Below are 13,608 nucleotides of genomic sequence, written 5' to 3' on the forward strand. Positions count from 1 at the left end.
TGCAACCACTTTGGAAAGCAGTGTTTCGGTTTCTCAGGAAATTCGGGATCAACCTACCCCTGGACCCAGCAATACCACTCTTGGGAGGATACATACTTTTTTACCAATAAAACTTATTTCAATAAGTTAAAGTAGTCCCTTTTCTTATGTATATTTCCTGATGGCAGGATACAGCCCACATTGTATCTTTGACATATAAAATTCAAAATTAATGTTATGATAGTATAAATTTTCAGGTAACATATAAAGTGTTATTTATATTTTTTTAAATACATTCTCTGTATTTATATGTGTGGTCTGATCTCAAGCATCTAGGGAAACAGAAGTTGTGTTCAGTTACTGAGATAAGTAATTCTTGCAGGTGTGCCCAGCCCTAACTGGTTCCCAGTGATTTGCATGCACACACTGTGCAGCGTTAAGAACTTCTTCATATATCAGTCACATCCTGTGCAGTTGTCATTGAACTCAGGACTCAGCATGGACATGAAGGTCCCTGTTCAGCTCCTTGAGCTCCTGTTGCTCTTGTTTCCAGGTTAAAAAGGGGGACTAAAATTGGAATTTCACTGTTACAGAGTGACTATGGTTGACTGGCATTTGTGGGAGGTCCTCTACTGTCATGTTTAATGATGTGGATATTTATTATGTTTCCATTCCTAGGTGCCATATGTGACATCCAGATGACCCAGTCTCCATCTTCCTTGTCTGCATCTCTGGGAGACAGAGTCACTATCACTTGCAGGGCCAGTGAGGACATTTATAATAATTTAAACTGGTACCAGCAGAAACCGGGGAAATCTCCTAAGCTCCTTATCTATTATACAAATAACTTGGCAGATGGGCTCCCATCTAGATTCAGTGGCAGTGGGTCTGGGACAGATTATTCTCTCACCATCAGCAGCCTGGAGTCAGAAGACATTGCAACCTATTACTGTCAACAGGTTTATAATTATCCTCCCACAGTGATACAAGTCATAGCATAAACCTCCATGGAAGCAGAAGTGAGAGCATGGGATGTCTCAGCTGCTCCTCATGAGACACTCACTGAAACTGTTTCTCAGATGTCACATGATTTTTACAAAATCTCACACACATATTTATTTTTTCTACAAAAGGCTAAACAGTCCTCTCTGAACACTAAAAATCTTCCTTACTCTTGATCTCTAGCAATGCAGAGTACTAACACCTTTTCTGCCTTAACAAAGAACAAAGAAATTTCCTGTGAGGATTTTTAGTTGTATCTCCTTTTACAAACACACTTTATTTAAATACAATGAATTAACTTCTAAGCAGCAGCATTTAAATGACAGTAAAATATTATTTAGAAAAAAATGACAATAAAAAGAATTCCTGGTTTTGTCCCATAAGCTAAAGCACATGTGTCAGAGATAGGGCAAGTTTCATAATCAGGGTCTTCTGTAGTACCTTGAAATTGCAGCCATGGGTTTTAATACTCACAAGAGTCTGCAGCACTTCACTTAGAATTCTTCTTTCTCCTATGGCCACTGGTCTGCTTCCAAGTAGCAAAGAAAAATTGAACCACCCTCATATGACTTTCAGTCCCCCTGTGTGAAGTGCAATGTAGATTGGTTTATATAAAATCATAGACAGTAAAGGGCTACTTGAACATGCCGCAACTGGTATTACTGAAGAAATGATATTCCGTAGCACATTTTTTAAAACAAGGCAAATAAACACCACAATAGTAATCTACAATTCTGTTATTTTTTGAAACTGTGCTTGGGTATAATATATTTCCTGTGGTATTTTTGATGTCTCATTCCTATATGTGTCTATCTGTTCTTGTAGAATACTCACAGACATAATTATAATTTTATACAAAAGAACAAGTCACAAGATATCATACCATATTTATGGGCTTAATATTTTTAAGTTTTCCTATTTTTAGATTTTCTCCTATGATGGAGGAAGGTCATTGGTTGATTAAATAAAGAAGCTGCTTGACCTGATAGGTTAGAACATAGGTGGGAGGAGCAGACGCTGGGAGGAAGAGGAAGTGAGCTCAGAGACTCGACAGCTCTCCTCTCGAGGGCAGGTGCCTCAGAGAGACACGAGATGCTCCACTCTTGCGGGCAGAGGCGAGAGCTCTGCTCTCTGAGGCACATGCGATGAAGCTCCGACCCAGGATGGAGGTAGGCTAGAATCTTCCCGGTAAGACCGGTGCTACACACATGATAAGAAATGGGCTAGTCCGGGTGCGAGAGTTAGCCTAGAAGAGGCTAGATAGATGGGCCAAGCAGTGCTTAAAAGAATACAGTGTCCGTGTAATTATTTCAGGGCATAAGCTAGCCATGCGGGCAGCGGGGTGCTGGGGGACGCAGCCCTGCCACACCTAATACTACACTCCTAAAATTCTGGACTCTATTAATCAAATTTCTAAACTACTTCAGGAATATTAGTTCTATTACATTGAATTTAGGTGAAAACTGGAAACAATTTGTATTTAAAAGTGGTTCATGGATCTATTGGGAGCTCACTGAGGTCAGCTGGACTGTGACTGAAAAAGCATGGGATAAAACCGGACTCTCTGAACATGGGGGAAAATGAGGGCTGATGAGAAGCCAAGGACAATGGTATGGGGTTTTGTTCCTACTTCAGGTTCTGGCTTTGTGAGAGCCTAGCCAGTTTGGATGTTCACCTTCCTAGACATGGACGGAGGGGGGAGGACCTTGGACTTTCCACAGGGCAGGGAACCCTGACTGCTCTTTGGACTGGAGAGGGAGGGGAAGAGGAGTGGGGGGAGGGGGAGAGAGACGGGAGGAAGGGGAGAGAAATGGGAGGCTGGGAGGAGGCAGAATTTTTTTTCTTCAATAAAAAAAAAAAGAAAAAAAGTGGTTCATGGAGCTGGAGAGAATGACCAGTGATTAAGAGCACCTGATGCTCTTGAATAGGACATGGATTTGATTCTCAGCACCCATATGCTGACTCACAGCTATCTTTGACATCATTTCTAGTGCATCCAGTACCCTCTTCTGGCTTCTGAGAGCACCAAACATGCACATTATGTTCTTGAAACCATGGAAGCAAAACACACATGTAAAAATATTTTTTAAGTGGTTCATATAAAAACGTAAATAAAGTCTATATTCACTTGTATACCAGTTAACATTCAGGGGCAATAAATAGCACTACCCTTTGTGTATGTACAGATTGTATTGTAATTACTTCTAAATATTTATGTTGACCTGTGTTTTTATGGATTTGTATACTAATCTTATCAGAAAATATTTTACTTCATGTTTTCAACAATTCATTTTTTTTAAAAAAAAGAATTTGAGTATCTGTGTTATTATTTTGGATACAAATGGTGAGAATAGACATTTTGGCATTTTGTGTACATAAAAATGCCCAATGTTCTTTCACTGATTATGACTATGATAATTGCCTGAACTTTATTGACAGTACTGATATTAAGGTATATTTGTGACTATGTTTTGCTTCCATAGAAGTTTAATACTCTCTTTAGGTCCACCATCTAGGTAGTTCACTGCTCCGAGGGAATCCACAGCAGTGATGAAACCAAGACTTTTTCCATCTGAGTGGATTAGGGAAGAAACACTCACATATTCTCTTAATTATTATCTTCTTTATTTATCAGTGTTGTCTGATGGTCTGAGTAGACTGCAACATGAACAGCCATACAGCATCACATTGATTGTTTCATAAAGTAGTTCCTCATACCGAGGTTTCTAACTTAATTTTACATGTCTTAATGAATGGGATATTTACATGCCTCCATCACTCTTGTCCTACTATCTGTGTTGTTTACAATACACAATAATACAAGAGTCCCACATGTGTCTGAGGAATTACCATTTTGTGACCATGGCTGGAAGGTCTCCTCTGATAAACAAATAATTGTTCTCTACTAGTTTTCTTCAGGGTCAAATACTCCTAAGGAATATCTGTGTATTCTAAACTCTACCCTATACAGTGACTTTGCTCTAATTCCTACAGAGTAGAGGTATCATATTTTTCTTCTCCCTTAGATGATTAAAAAAAATCATCTTAATATACATATACATTTATGTTTATGTAATTTATTGCAGATTAACAGGACATGAAAAGACAAAAAGGATTTTTCATAGCCAACTCTCTTGTTGGCAGGCCACCTACTGGGGCTAGAAAGAAGGAATCAATTATTCTACCATTTATCTTGAATATGAATCTTACAGGAAATCCTAAAGGAATCACTATCAAAAACTTTTGTTCATAAAAGGCAATCAGTGTGCTGTATTTTAGATCTTTAAAGTGGATATCCATCTATCATTAGTTTTGTATATCAGAAAAATTAAGAGCAAGAATAGGTACGACGACAAGTCTGTATCTTTTAATCTTTGAGAGAATTAAGGCCAGCCTGGCTTCTGAAGAATTCAATTTTTCTTTTTTAATCAAAACACTGAGCTATGTGATTTAAAGTAGCTTCTAAGGTGGAACTCAAAGGTCTTAGATGAAAAACATACCTTTCTATATATTTTTTATCAAAAGTCTGCATAAGCTAATTATATTATTTTCAATTAGAAGATACAGTTTAGGGAGAAATTTATCTTCATAATAACTAGTAGGTAAAAATGTGGAGAAGAACAAGGTGTATCCAATAAGATAAATACATTACAGTACAGATAGTAAGAAATTTTCCCACACCTTATTCAACAATACCAGATATCAAAGAGAGATAGCAACAACAAGAACAGAAAAGTGTATCAAAGGCAAAAGGCATTTCATGATCTGTGGTCTCTGGGCCTTGCCTACATGAAAATTATCCACCAGGGTGTTGCCTTCTGGTGGGCAGACACTCGGATACTCGATCTTCACCTGCTGTCCCCTGACATTGCTATTGACAGACGTTTATCATAAATAGCTATTTACTCAAATGATTTTAAGACACTATAGTGATAATTAAATAGATTTATTTCTTAATTGTCAGAAAGATATACTATATAAAAAATTTGTTGCAAGGATCTTTGTCTTGTGAAAAATGTTAACTTGTTTATGATGCATTATGGGAGATGAAGACAAGAAGAAAATGGCAGAGACTAAGAGAATGAAGAGAGAACAAGGCGGAAAAAAAGTACAATAAAATTTACTTTGTTCCTTTTCTCTATATCCCTGTGTCACATTACACATACTTGAAAACAATTTTGTTAGAAAAGATATTTTCAATAAAATATTTCTATGGTGCAGAGGTTTTAGTGCTGACATTAGCTCATTATAAATGCAGACATATTGGATTTTTTTTGACGCTATGTACTCCCTCTGGTCCCTAACCATAAAAAGAGCATACCTGGATAAGAATTTCCTTCTTCCAAAGTTTCCATCTTAGTATTTGCTGTTTTAATCCCGAAGTTATTTTTAAAAATTTGTGGTAGCCATCATAATAACTATGATGTTTGTAATAGAAAGAAAGATGTTTTCAGGCAATATAACTATTTAATTTTTTTGCTTATTTTCTTTAGAAAATACATTTTTCTTTTCATACCTTTCAATAAAAATAGATTTTTCTCAAATAATATAATATGATTATAGTTTCTTCTTCCTCTACTTCTTCTAGTTTCTCCCTTTTTTCCCATCAGGATAAACTCTATTTATACCTCTTAGTAGAAAACTAACAGGCTTTGGCCTCTTTCTATAATATGACAGTGACCACAAAGTAGATCCAAGTAAATCAGTATGGTAGAAGGTTTCTGTCCGGTCCAGTTACACAATCAACAAGCAAAAACTATATAATTTGTAATACTGTTTGGCCAATAGTTTAAATACTTTCTATATAGCTCTTATATCAAGAATCAACCCTTTTCTATTAATCTATGTATCACCATGTGGCTGTTGCTTACTAGTAGGCTTCTGGCTCATTGGTTACATGGCATCTCCTGACTCTGCCTTCATTCACCCAGCATTCAGTTTAGTTTTCCCCATGTAGCTCTACCCTACCCTATCACAGGCCAAGACAGTTTCTTTATTCATTAACCAATAAAAGCAACACATAAACAGAAGTACTTCCCATTTCATTTCCCCTTTTCTGTTTAAATAAAAAGGAAGGCTTTAATATTAACATAGTAAAATTACATATAATACAACAGGTCTCAGCAAGAATTAAACTTACAATACTTATTTCTATTTTATCTTTCATCATAAATAAGGAAAACTATAATTACAACTATATACTCTTCAATTCTATCAATGACTCCAAAAGGACATAATATTACCTAAATAAACAGGAAGTATACTGTAAGCAACTTCTAAAATTCAAGAATTTACAAGACATCTCACTGCAGGGACAGTCACCCAAAGTTCTTCTGTACTGTTGGGACATCTGTATTCAGTCTACAGGCCCAAAGTATCTATCAGACATTTCCAGAAATCAGAAAATTTCAAAGACATTTCCGACTATTTTGCCAGTTTGTCGGTCACTTTCTTCTGTATCCCATAGAATGTCTGGCAGACTCTTTACTGAAGCAAGTACCCTTAAGGACCATGTCGCCTTTAGGCACGTTTAGCAATCATCTAACTGTGGGTCCTGCATGTCCTGCTCACACAGCAAACATCAAGAAGTCCAGGCAAGAACAGTTTCTTGCCCAAATGTCTAACAAACTCCATAGGTAGCCTCTTCAATGCTCGTCATCCTCTTGAAGTAGATGATGCTGCCAGGAACAGACATGTCTCATTGTCATGAAAAATACTAAATTCTTAAAATATTTAAAGGCCATATTCTGAAGGTCTCTGAAAGATTTGAAGAATACCTATCTAACTGAAATATGTCTTTATACATCTAGGAAACTTAACTAACATGACTACAATCTTGACTATTATAGAGGGCACTCTATTGGCCTATATTTCTTAATTATACATTACATTTTAAAATAAACTACACAAATACAATATCTTAAGATTATATATATATATATACACAAAACTGACCTGGAATTTGTATCAATAAACCAAGATCCCTATCAATGCAGTCTTTACAGCATTGTAAATGTAAAGAAACATTTATAAACAATATTTGGGAATATGGACATAGTGCTCTCCAAACTGATTCCTACTTTTTGGTGGATGAAGTATTTTTGTGGGTGTTCATGATGATTTTTAGAGGGATCTTGGTATATCAAACCACATTTGTTGAGAATTAATTCACAGGTTCTCATCTGTGAAAATAAAAGCAGAAACTCTTTTCCAAACAACAAATCCTTATACCCAAATTTTGGTATAAAGATACCTTTAAAACATATAGTTTGGTTTAGGTTAGCCTCCCATACAAGTCTCTCTGTACTTAACTCCTTTATAGTCAGAAAATTCAAAAAAGACACAATAATATGTATACAGAGTCTCTGTGAATTTTCCATCTTTACATGGCTTATTATTTCTTACTCCTTTTATCTTTGATTGTCTGTATTCTGTCTCTTTAAAGCCTCTGTTCTATTTTTTATAAACATTTACTTCTTTTTATAACTCTATATACTCTTTCTCTTCTCTCTCACAAGCCTATGTATATCTATCCAATACTGTGACCCATTTAAAGGTCTTTTTGATCTGAATCTGTCTTAATTGTGTATGTGTAATCCATTTCTGAGAAGGACCACTTCTTAAAATGCTAAAGAAGTTTGATTAGGACTTTGCATTTTGGCTCTGCCAAGTCCATCATGTCAGAGGCATGTTCACTGCCTCTGCAAGCTGCACATACTGCCCAGTTTCAACTATGCAGCGGGTCTATGTCATGCCGTTAGCAGTTTGTAACACTTTGTTCACAAACCCATTTAAATGCTCGGCTTCCTAAAAGAGCTAGAGTTCATGCTGATAGCATGGCCCATTAATACTGCATATTTTTTTCTATTACTCAATCTGGAAAACTTTTCTTAAGAGAGTTGCAGCTGGCCACCAGTTAAAAGACACGATACAGCTAAACTTTGTTTATGTATGTGAGTCTAGAGTTCCTTTCCATAAAACCTTTCTTAGGTTTTATGTGGATATATTTGACCAAATTTGAGCACCAATTTGCCATGCCAGAAGGACAACTGTAGTTCTTCTGAGTGAGGGAGATCAGGATTAACACACAGCACTACTATAGGTTCTGAAGTATTGCCCTCAGCAGGGGAGGCTGGGCTAGCAAAAGCAGGAAGCTAGCTCATCACCACAACTCACAGGGCTTAGGGGTAAACATCATTAGAAACATTGTTGAAAACAATAGATTGTTCTTGTTTTTGTTTCTGTTTTCAACCAACCACAAGAGTGCAAAACAGATCAAGTGGAGGTACAAAGGCCTATTGTACCTTCTAGGAACCCAACAATTTCCCCCTTTTTATTTTTAAAAGCATGAGAGCCCCTGTTTTAGGACTCCCGGGGATAAAGGCTCTTACCCATCTATGGGAGGCCTTAATCCCTGTCTTAGGTGAGCTCTCTATACCAGGACAGTTGCCCATTGTAGGTATATCTCATGACTTCTGCAGCATCTGCAGCCAGATTTGGGGCACTTCCTGATTACCGTAAGACAGCCCTAACAACACTTGTCAGGAGTGACAGTGTACTGTACATGGTATTGCCACATAAAGCAGCAGAGAATCCAAAAACAGATAATCTCAAACAGCAATATCAGCACAAGTGAGAGCATTCCAGACAATCGCTGGAGCCAGCCTCCAAGCTGGGCCATGGCATTCCACTGACTGGATCCAGACACAGCAGGGACCTATGTGCTATTAATACTAACGATATGATGAACTGTCTGCAGGGTAAAATTCAAAAAGGAGGAATTCCAAGGGCCATCCAAATATGCATTCAACTGTCCAACCACAACATCAGCAGGTGCAACATAAGCTGCACTACAAAAAGAACAAGACATTTGTTGCAGGAGCCAAAGGAAATCCAACTACTCCTGCAAAAGCACAATTCATTGATCCAAATACAAAAGTCCAAATCCAATATCAGAATCCAGAGCATTCTCTAACCTTTCCAGACAGCTGATCCACAGTCTTTGCAGTCACAGCCATCTGCAAAATGGCAAATCCAGCAACCATAGCTTCAGTGGCAGTGACAGCAATAGCAGCAACAATTGCAGCTGTTATCCCAAAGTCTTGCCTACTGTCGATAAAGGATGTTCTCCTGATGTTCTTGAGACACCAGCACCGGCAGAGGAATCGCAGAAGGCACTCAAATGATCAAAGATCAATCAGAACTGTCTCAGCAATTACTCAGCTTACAGATCCTGGAAGAACAATTAAGAATATTGTCCTCCAACGTGCCATTCCACAATACAAAGAAAAATGGGGCAAGAACGCAAGCAGAGTATCAAATAGTCATATTGTATCCAGCATTATAACAAATCAGGCTCTTGAGTAATACATTCTCCCCACATAACTATGGGATGGAGATTAATATCTCTATCAGCATCCTAACACCAAAGAGCAGGCTTGGGACCATAGATATATGTTATATTTATTTTCAAATCCTCTTTCAGAATGGGATGCAGTATAAGTATGAGTATGATTATTAGTTATACAATACTAACTGGCATTCAAACTGGGGATTTTCTCAAGGGACTCCTATGATTCTGTTGTTACCAGAGTCATCACCTGAAGCAGAAGAAGCATCGCGATCTTCATTCTGAGTCGCCGGCCCTATGCACCACTCTGGCACCCAAATTGGTTTATCAACTCCAGGAGGAAAAACACATACAACCCCGTCACCTTTGACAACAAGGGGGTTGGTTTCATCCGTCTTCCTGTTTGAAGATCTTTCCAATGAACCCATCCTAGGCTCTGAGCCCTAACTTGTGTATGGCACTCCATAAGTGAGCGCCCTTCAGCATTCACAGTCAAAAAATTTAAAATAAAGAGAATGGTGGATAATTGAGTTGTTGGGGAGAATATGAACTTCCCCCTCTTTATTATTTGAAAATATTGCTTGAGGGTCTGATTGGCTCTTTCCACAATTACTTGACCCATTGGGTTATACGAGATGCCTATTTAATGGGAAATTTTATAGAATGCACAGAAGGATAATTTTTTTGCTGATACATGCTGGACCATTATCTGTCTTAATAACCTCAGGTTTGCCCATATAGGCAAAACCAGATAGGCAGTTTGCAATGACATCTTTTGCTCTGTTTCCCAAATGCAAGGATGTGACAATTACTCCTGAGAAGGTGTATACTGATACATGGACAAACTCAAGTTTCCCTGTAGCAGGCATGTGTGTAACATCCATCTGCCATAATTAATTTGGTTATAACCCTCGTTGGTTAACTCCCAATTTATGGGGCTGCTTAGGAAAGGAGCACACTGAGGACAAGAAGATGTAATAGCTTGTGCTACTTCTTGTGTGCATCAAGTATGAGGCCGAAGAGAGAGTGCATTGAAGTGAAATTTATCATGTATTTCTTGGGCACAGTCAGAAGCAAAGCAAATATTTGTATGTTTACCAGCTAAATCATTACCTGCTGACAATGGCCTAGGCAGCCAGATGTGACTGTGGATATGTCCATTAAACAAAGACTCAGTCCACTGCCAAATCAAATGTTGAATGCAGCTGAGCCAATGAAGAACCTTAGAGGTAGGTGATATATATGCAGATGTCTCCAATGGTTTAAAGAAGTGGGCCATATACACACTATCAGTATACAAATTTACAGGTTTCCTAGGGAAGAGCTGGAGTGAGACAGGCTGTTACCGCTGCAGTTTGGGCTGATACATCTCCCACAGGATGTTTCCATACTTTTCCTCCAGAAACTACTACTGCATTACCTTTAGGGGAAGTATCTGTAAAACCAGCACAAGCTAAGGGTATGGGAGATCCTCTAATCACTTGGGGGATATAACAGGATGATTTTTGAATAGGACCATTAATGGATGCTCAGGATAATGAGAATCAAAACTTCTGGAAAAGGAGGTGAGAAAAAGGGTCCACTCATTGTGGTACTGCTGTAAATGTGCTAGCTGGTCTTTAGTAAAAGGTGTTATAATCTTTTCAGGTTACTTCCCAAACATCTGGGCAGAAACCTTCTTAGCTTTCCAAAGTATTTGTAATATAGCTTCATAGTATGGGGTTACTACCTTCACTGGAGTGGCAGGAATGTGTACCCATACAATAGGTCCATCTTGACAAAAGACTCCTGTAGGGGCAAAATTGGAAGCAAGAACTGCAAAATTTAATGATTTATTGTTGGAAGAAAGGAGGAGGAGTTAGAGGAAGCTGCGTGGCCATGCCAGAGACACGTGCTGGAACTTTTCCCAGTAAGTCACAGATACGTGGCAATACACAGATTAATGTAGATGGGCTAGTTTAAGAGTTAGTCATAAATATGCTTAAGCTATTGGCCAAACTGTATGACAAGTAATAGAGTTTGTGTGGTTATTTCAGTAGTCTGTGTGGCCTGGAAATGAACAAGTCAACAAGCAGTCTCTATATAACACTGAATCCTCATGCTCCACTCTGCTGATATTGAGTGTAAAATCTGTGCCTGACACATTGCCACTGAAAATCTCTGAGACTTCAGAAAATCAGTTGGAAACCCTGTAGATGAGGAGCTCTAGAGACTGACCTGACTTTTGCAGGATCCAATACAAATAGGTGTTTCCATTACTCTGTAGAAAACTCTGACTAGACCTTCAGGAGTTGGAGTCTTGATCTCCATGTCTGACAGGCAGTGATGGTGGACTTTGGTTCATCACAACATCACTGCTGGAAGCTAAAATAAAGACAGAGAAGTATATAGCTAAGGACACACACCACAAACAATCTTTGAAGATTATCTGTGATATTTGTTTCAAATGAGATATTTATTTTTACACACAATTATTTATACACTAAAATTCTTTTATTGGCAAAACTAGTAAATTGAAAACTCTATGGACCTACAAGGCATTTTATTGGAGAACAGTCAGCCTCTAGTCTGAAACTTTCCTCTAATAGATGTAAGCCTCACAGGCCCCTTCCTGAAGGATAAAATCATTCTGTCTTCTCATAAATGTACAAAATGCATTTAATCAACAATGGAAGCTGGGGCATCTTCTCTATTTCCATTCTCCTTTTTCACTTCCCTCTCTCCTCATCAATAATCCAGAAGAACAGTAACACCAAGAGCCAAACAGGCAACTTCATTTTGTGAAGACAACCTGAGGAGACTGATTGGTCACTAAAAGATAATAACTGAGTTTTTATCACAGAGTAGTAAGGGTGGGTCCTCTCTATGTAGCAATGTTCAATGGCCTGGATTAGTGCTACAGTATAGATAGAAACATGCAGGCCTTTCATGATTACAAAAGTCATATAACATATCTTCTGTATCAGGGGTGGCAATTGTAAAACAAAATGTGCTTGATAGGTAAAGAATATGCTAAAACTGTAAATTTGTATGTCATTTGACACTTAAGGACTTAATACATAAACAATGAAAAAAGGAATATGAAGACATGAATGTAAGCATTGCCCATTAGATGAGTAACTATGTTTTTGCTCCTCTTCCATCAATTTAACAAATAAATAACTACTTTGTGAGTGATAACATGTAAAAAATAGAAATATCTTTCCTTTGGTTTATTTAATTTTTCTCTGTAGGCACATAAAAATAAATAACAGTGTTTGGAAGTCATATCTTAGTTTTTTGCCATGAAAATGCAAATATAATAGAGTTTAAAAATAACTATCATAGGAAATATGGTTTGAGACAATTTTGGAATGGACAGAAGGTTTCTGGTATTGTGATTATTAATATTTTACAGTAAATTTCAACTACATTGTTTTTATATAAATTCAATATGTATAACATTCATTCAGCAATCATCTTTTAAAATCATACTTTCTTTAAATTATTTATTATGAGTTTGTATAGATAGATAGATAGATAGATAGATAGATAGATAGATAGATAGATAGATAGATAGATAGACAGACATGTTCATTCCATGGAACACAGCTGCCGGAAACAAGACAACTTGTAGTAGCCAGTCCTCAACATGTTGGTCAATGAAAAATTCAAGTATTATCTTTGATGGCAGGAACAATTATTTGTTAAGATATCTCATGAATTCTCTCAGCGAACTAACTTTAGTACCATATTTTTAAGGTTGAAAAGTCTCTCTGGTGCTTGATAGATGGCTCAGCAGTTAAGAATGTTTGATGGTCTTCCAGAGGACCTAAGTTTAGTAATTAGGACCTATGCTGATCTGCTCACTATTGTCATATCCAGAGGGCCCTACACACTCCTCTGTTCTACACAGGCACCCATATGCATGTGTGCTTACATGGAAAAATAGACACTAACAAATACAAACAATTCTTTAAAAGAAAAATCTCTCACACAGATAAAATTCTGGTTGCTATATGCAAAACCAAGAGTAAAGGAAAGGTTTTATGCCTTAGAAATGAAATGTATAATATAGGATAGCTTGTTATTGCAGTCTAATAAAAACCTTTGTCTTGGTTGTTTTTGTCAGCTTAAAACAAGCTAGAAGCATCTGGTAAGAGGAAACTTCAGCTGAGAAAATCCTTCTATATAATTGACCTCTAGACAAATTTGTGGTAGGGAGAGATAACTTGGCTAGCCTATCAATATTGTGGTCAGGGATGAATGCTTTCCAGACACACCACCATGTCCATGAA

The 13,608-nt window shown here is 37.4% G+C and overlaps 1 gene segment (V, D, J or C); it reads left to right on the forward strand.

Moving 5' to 3' along the window:
• Positions 1-477: 477 nt before the first annotated feature.
• LOC101987207 lies at positions 478-6,515 on the forward strand. The segment is given in 3 exon segments: positions 478-532; positions 658-968; positions 6,342-6,515. Coding segments are annotated over 3 exon segments (540 nt in total).
• Positions 6,516-13,608: the final 7,093 nt, after the last annotated feature.

Source organism: Microtus ochrogaster, unplaced genomic scaffold, assembly GCF_000317375.1.
Source record: "Microtus ochrogaster isolate Prairie Vole_2 unplaced genomic scaffold, MicOch1.0 UNK136, whole genome shotgun sequence".
NCBI lineage: Eukaryota > Metazoa > Chordata > Mammalia > Rodentia > Cricetidae > Microtus > Microtus ochrogaster.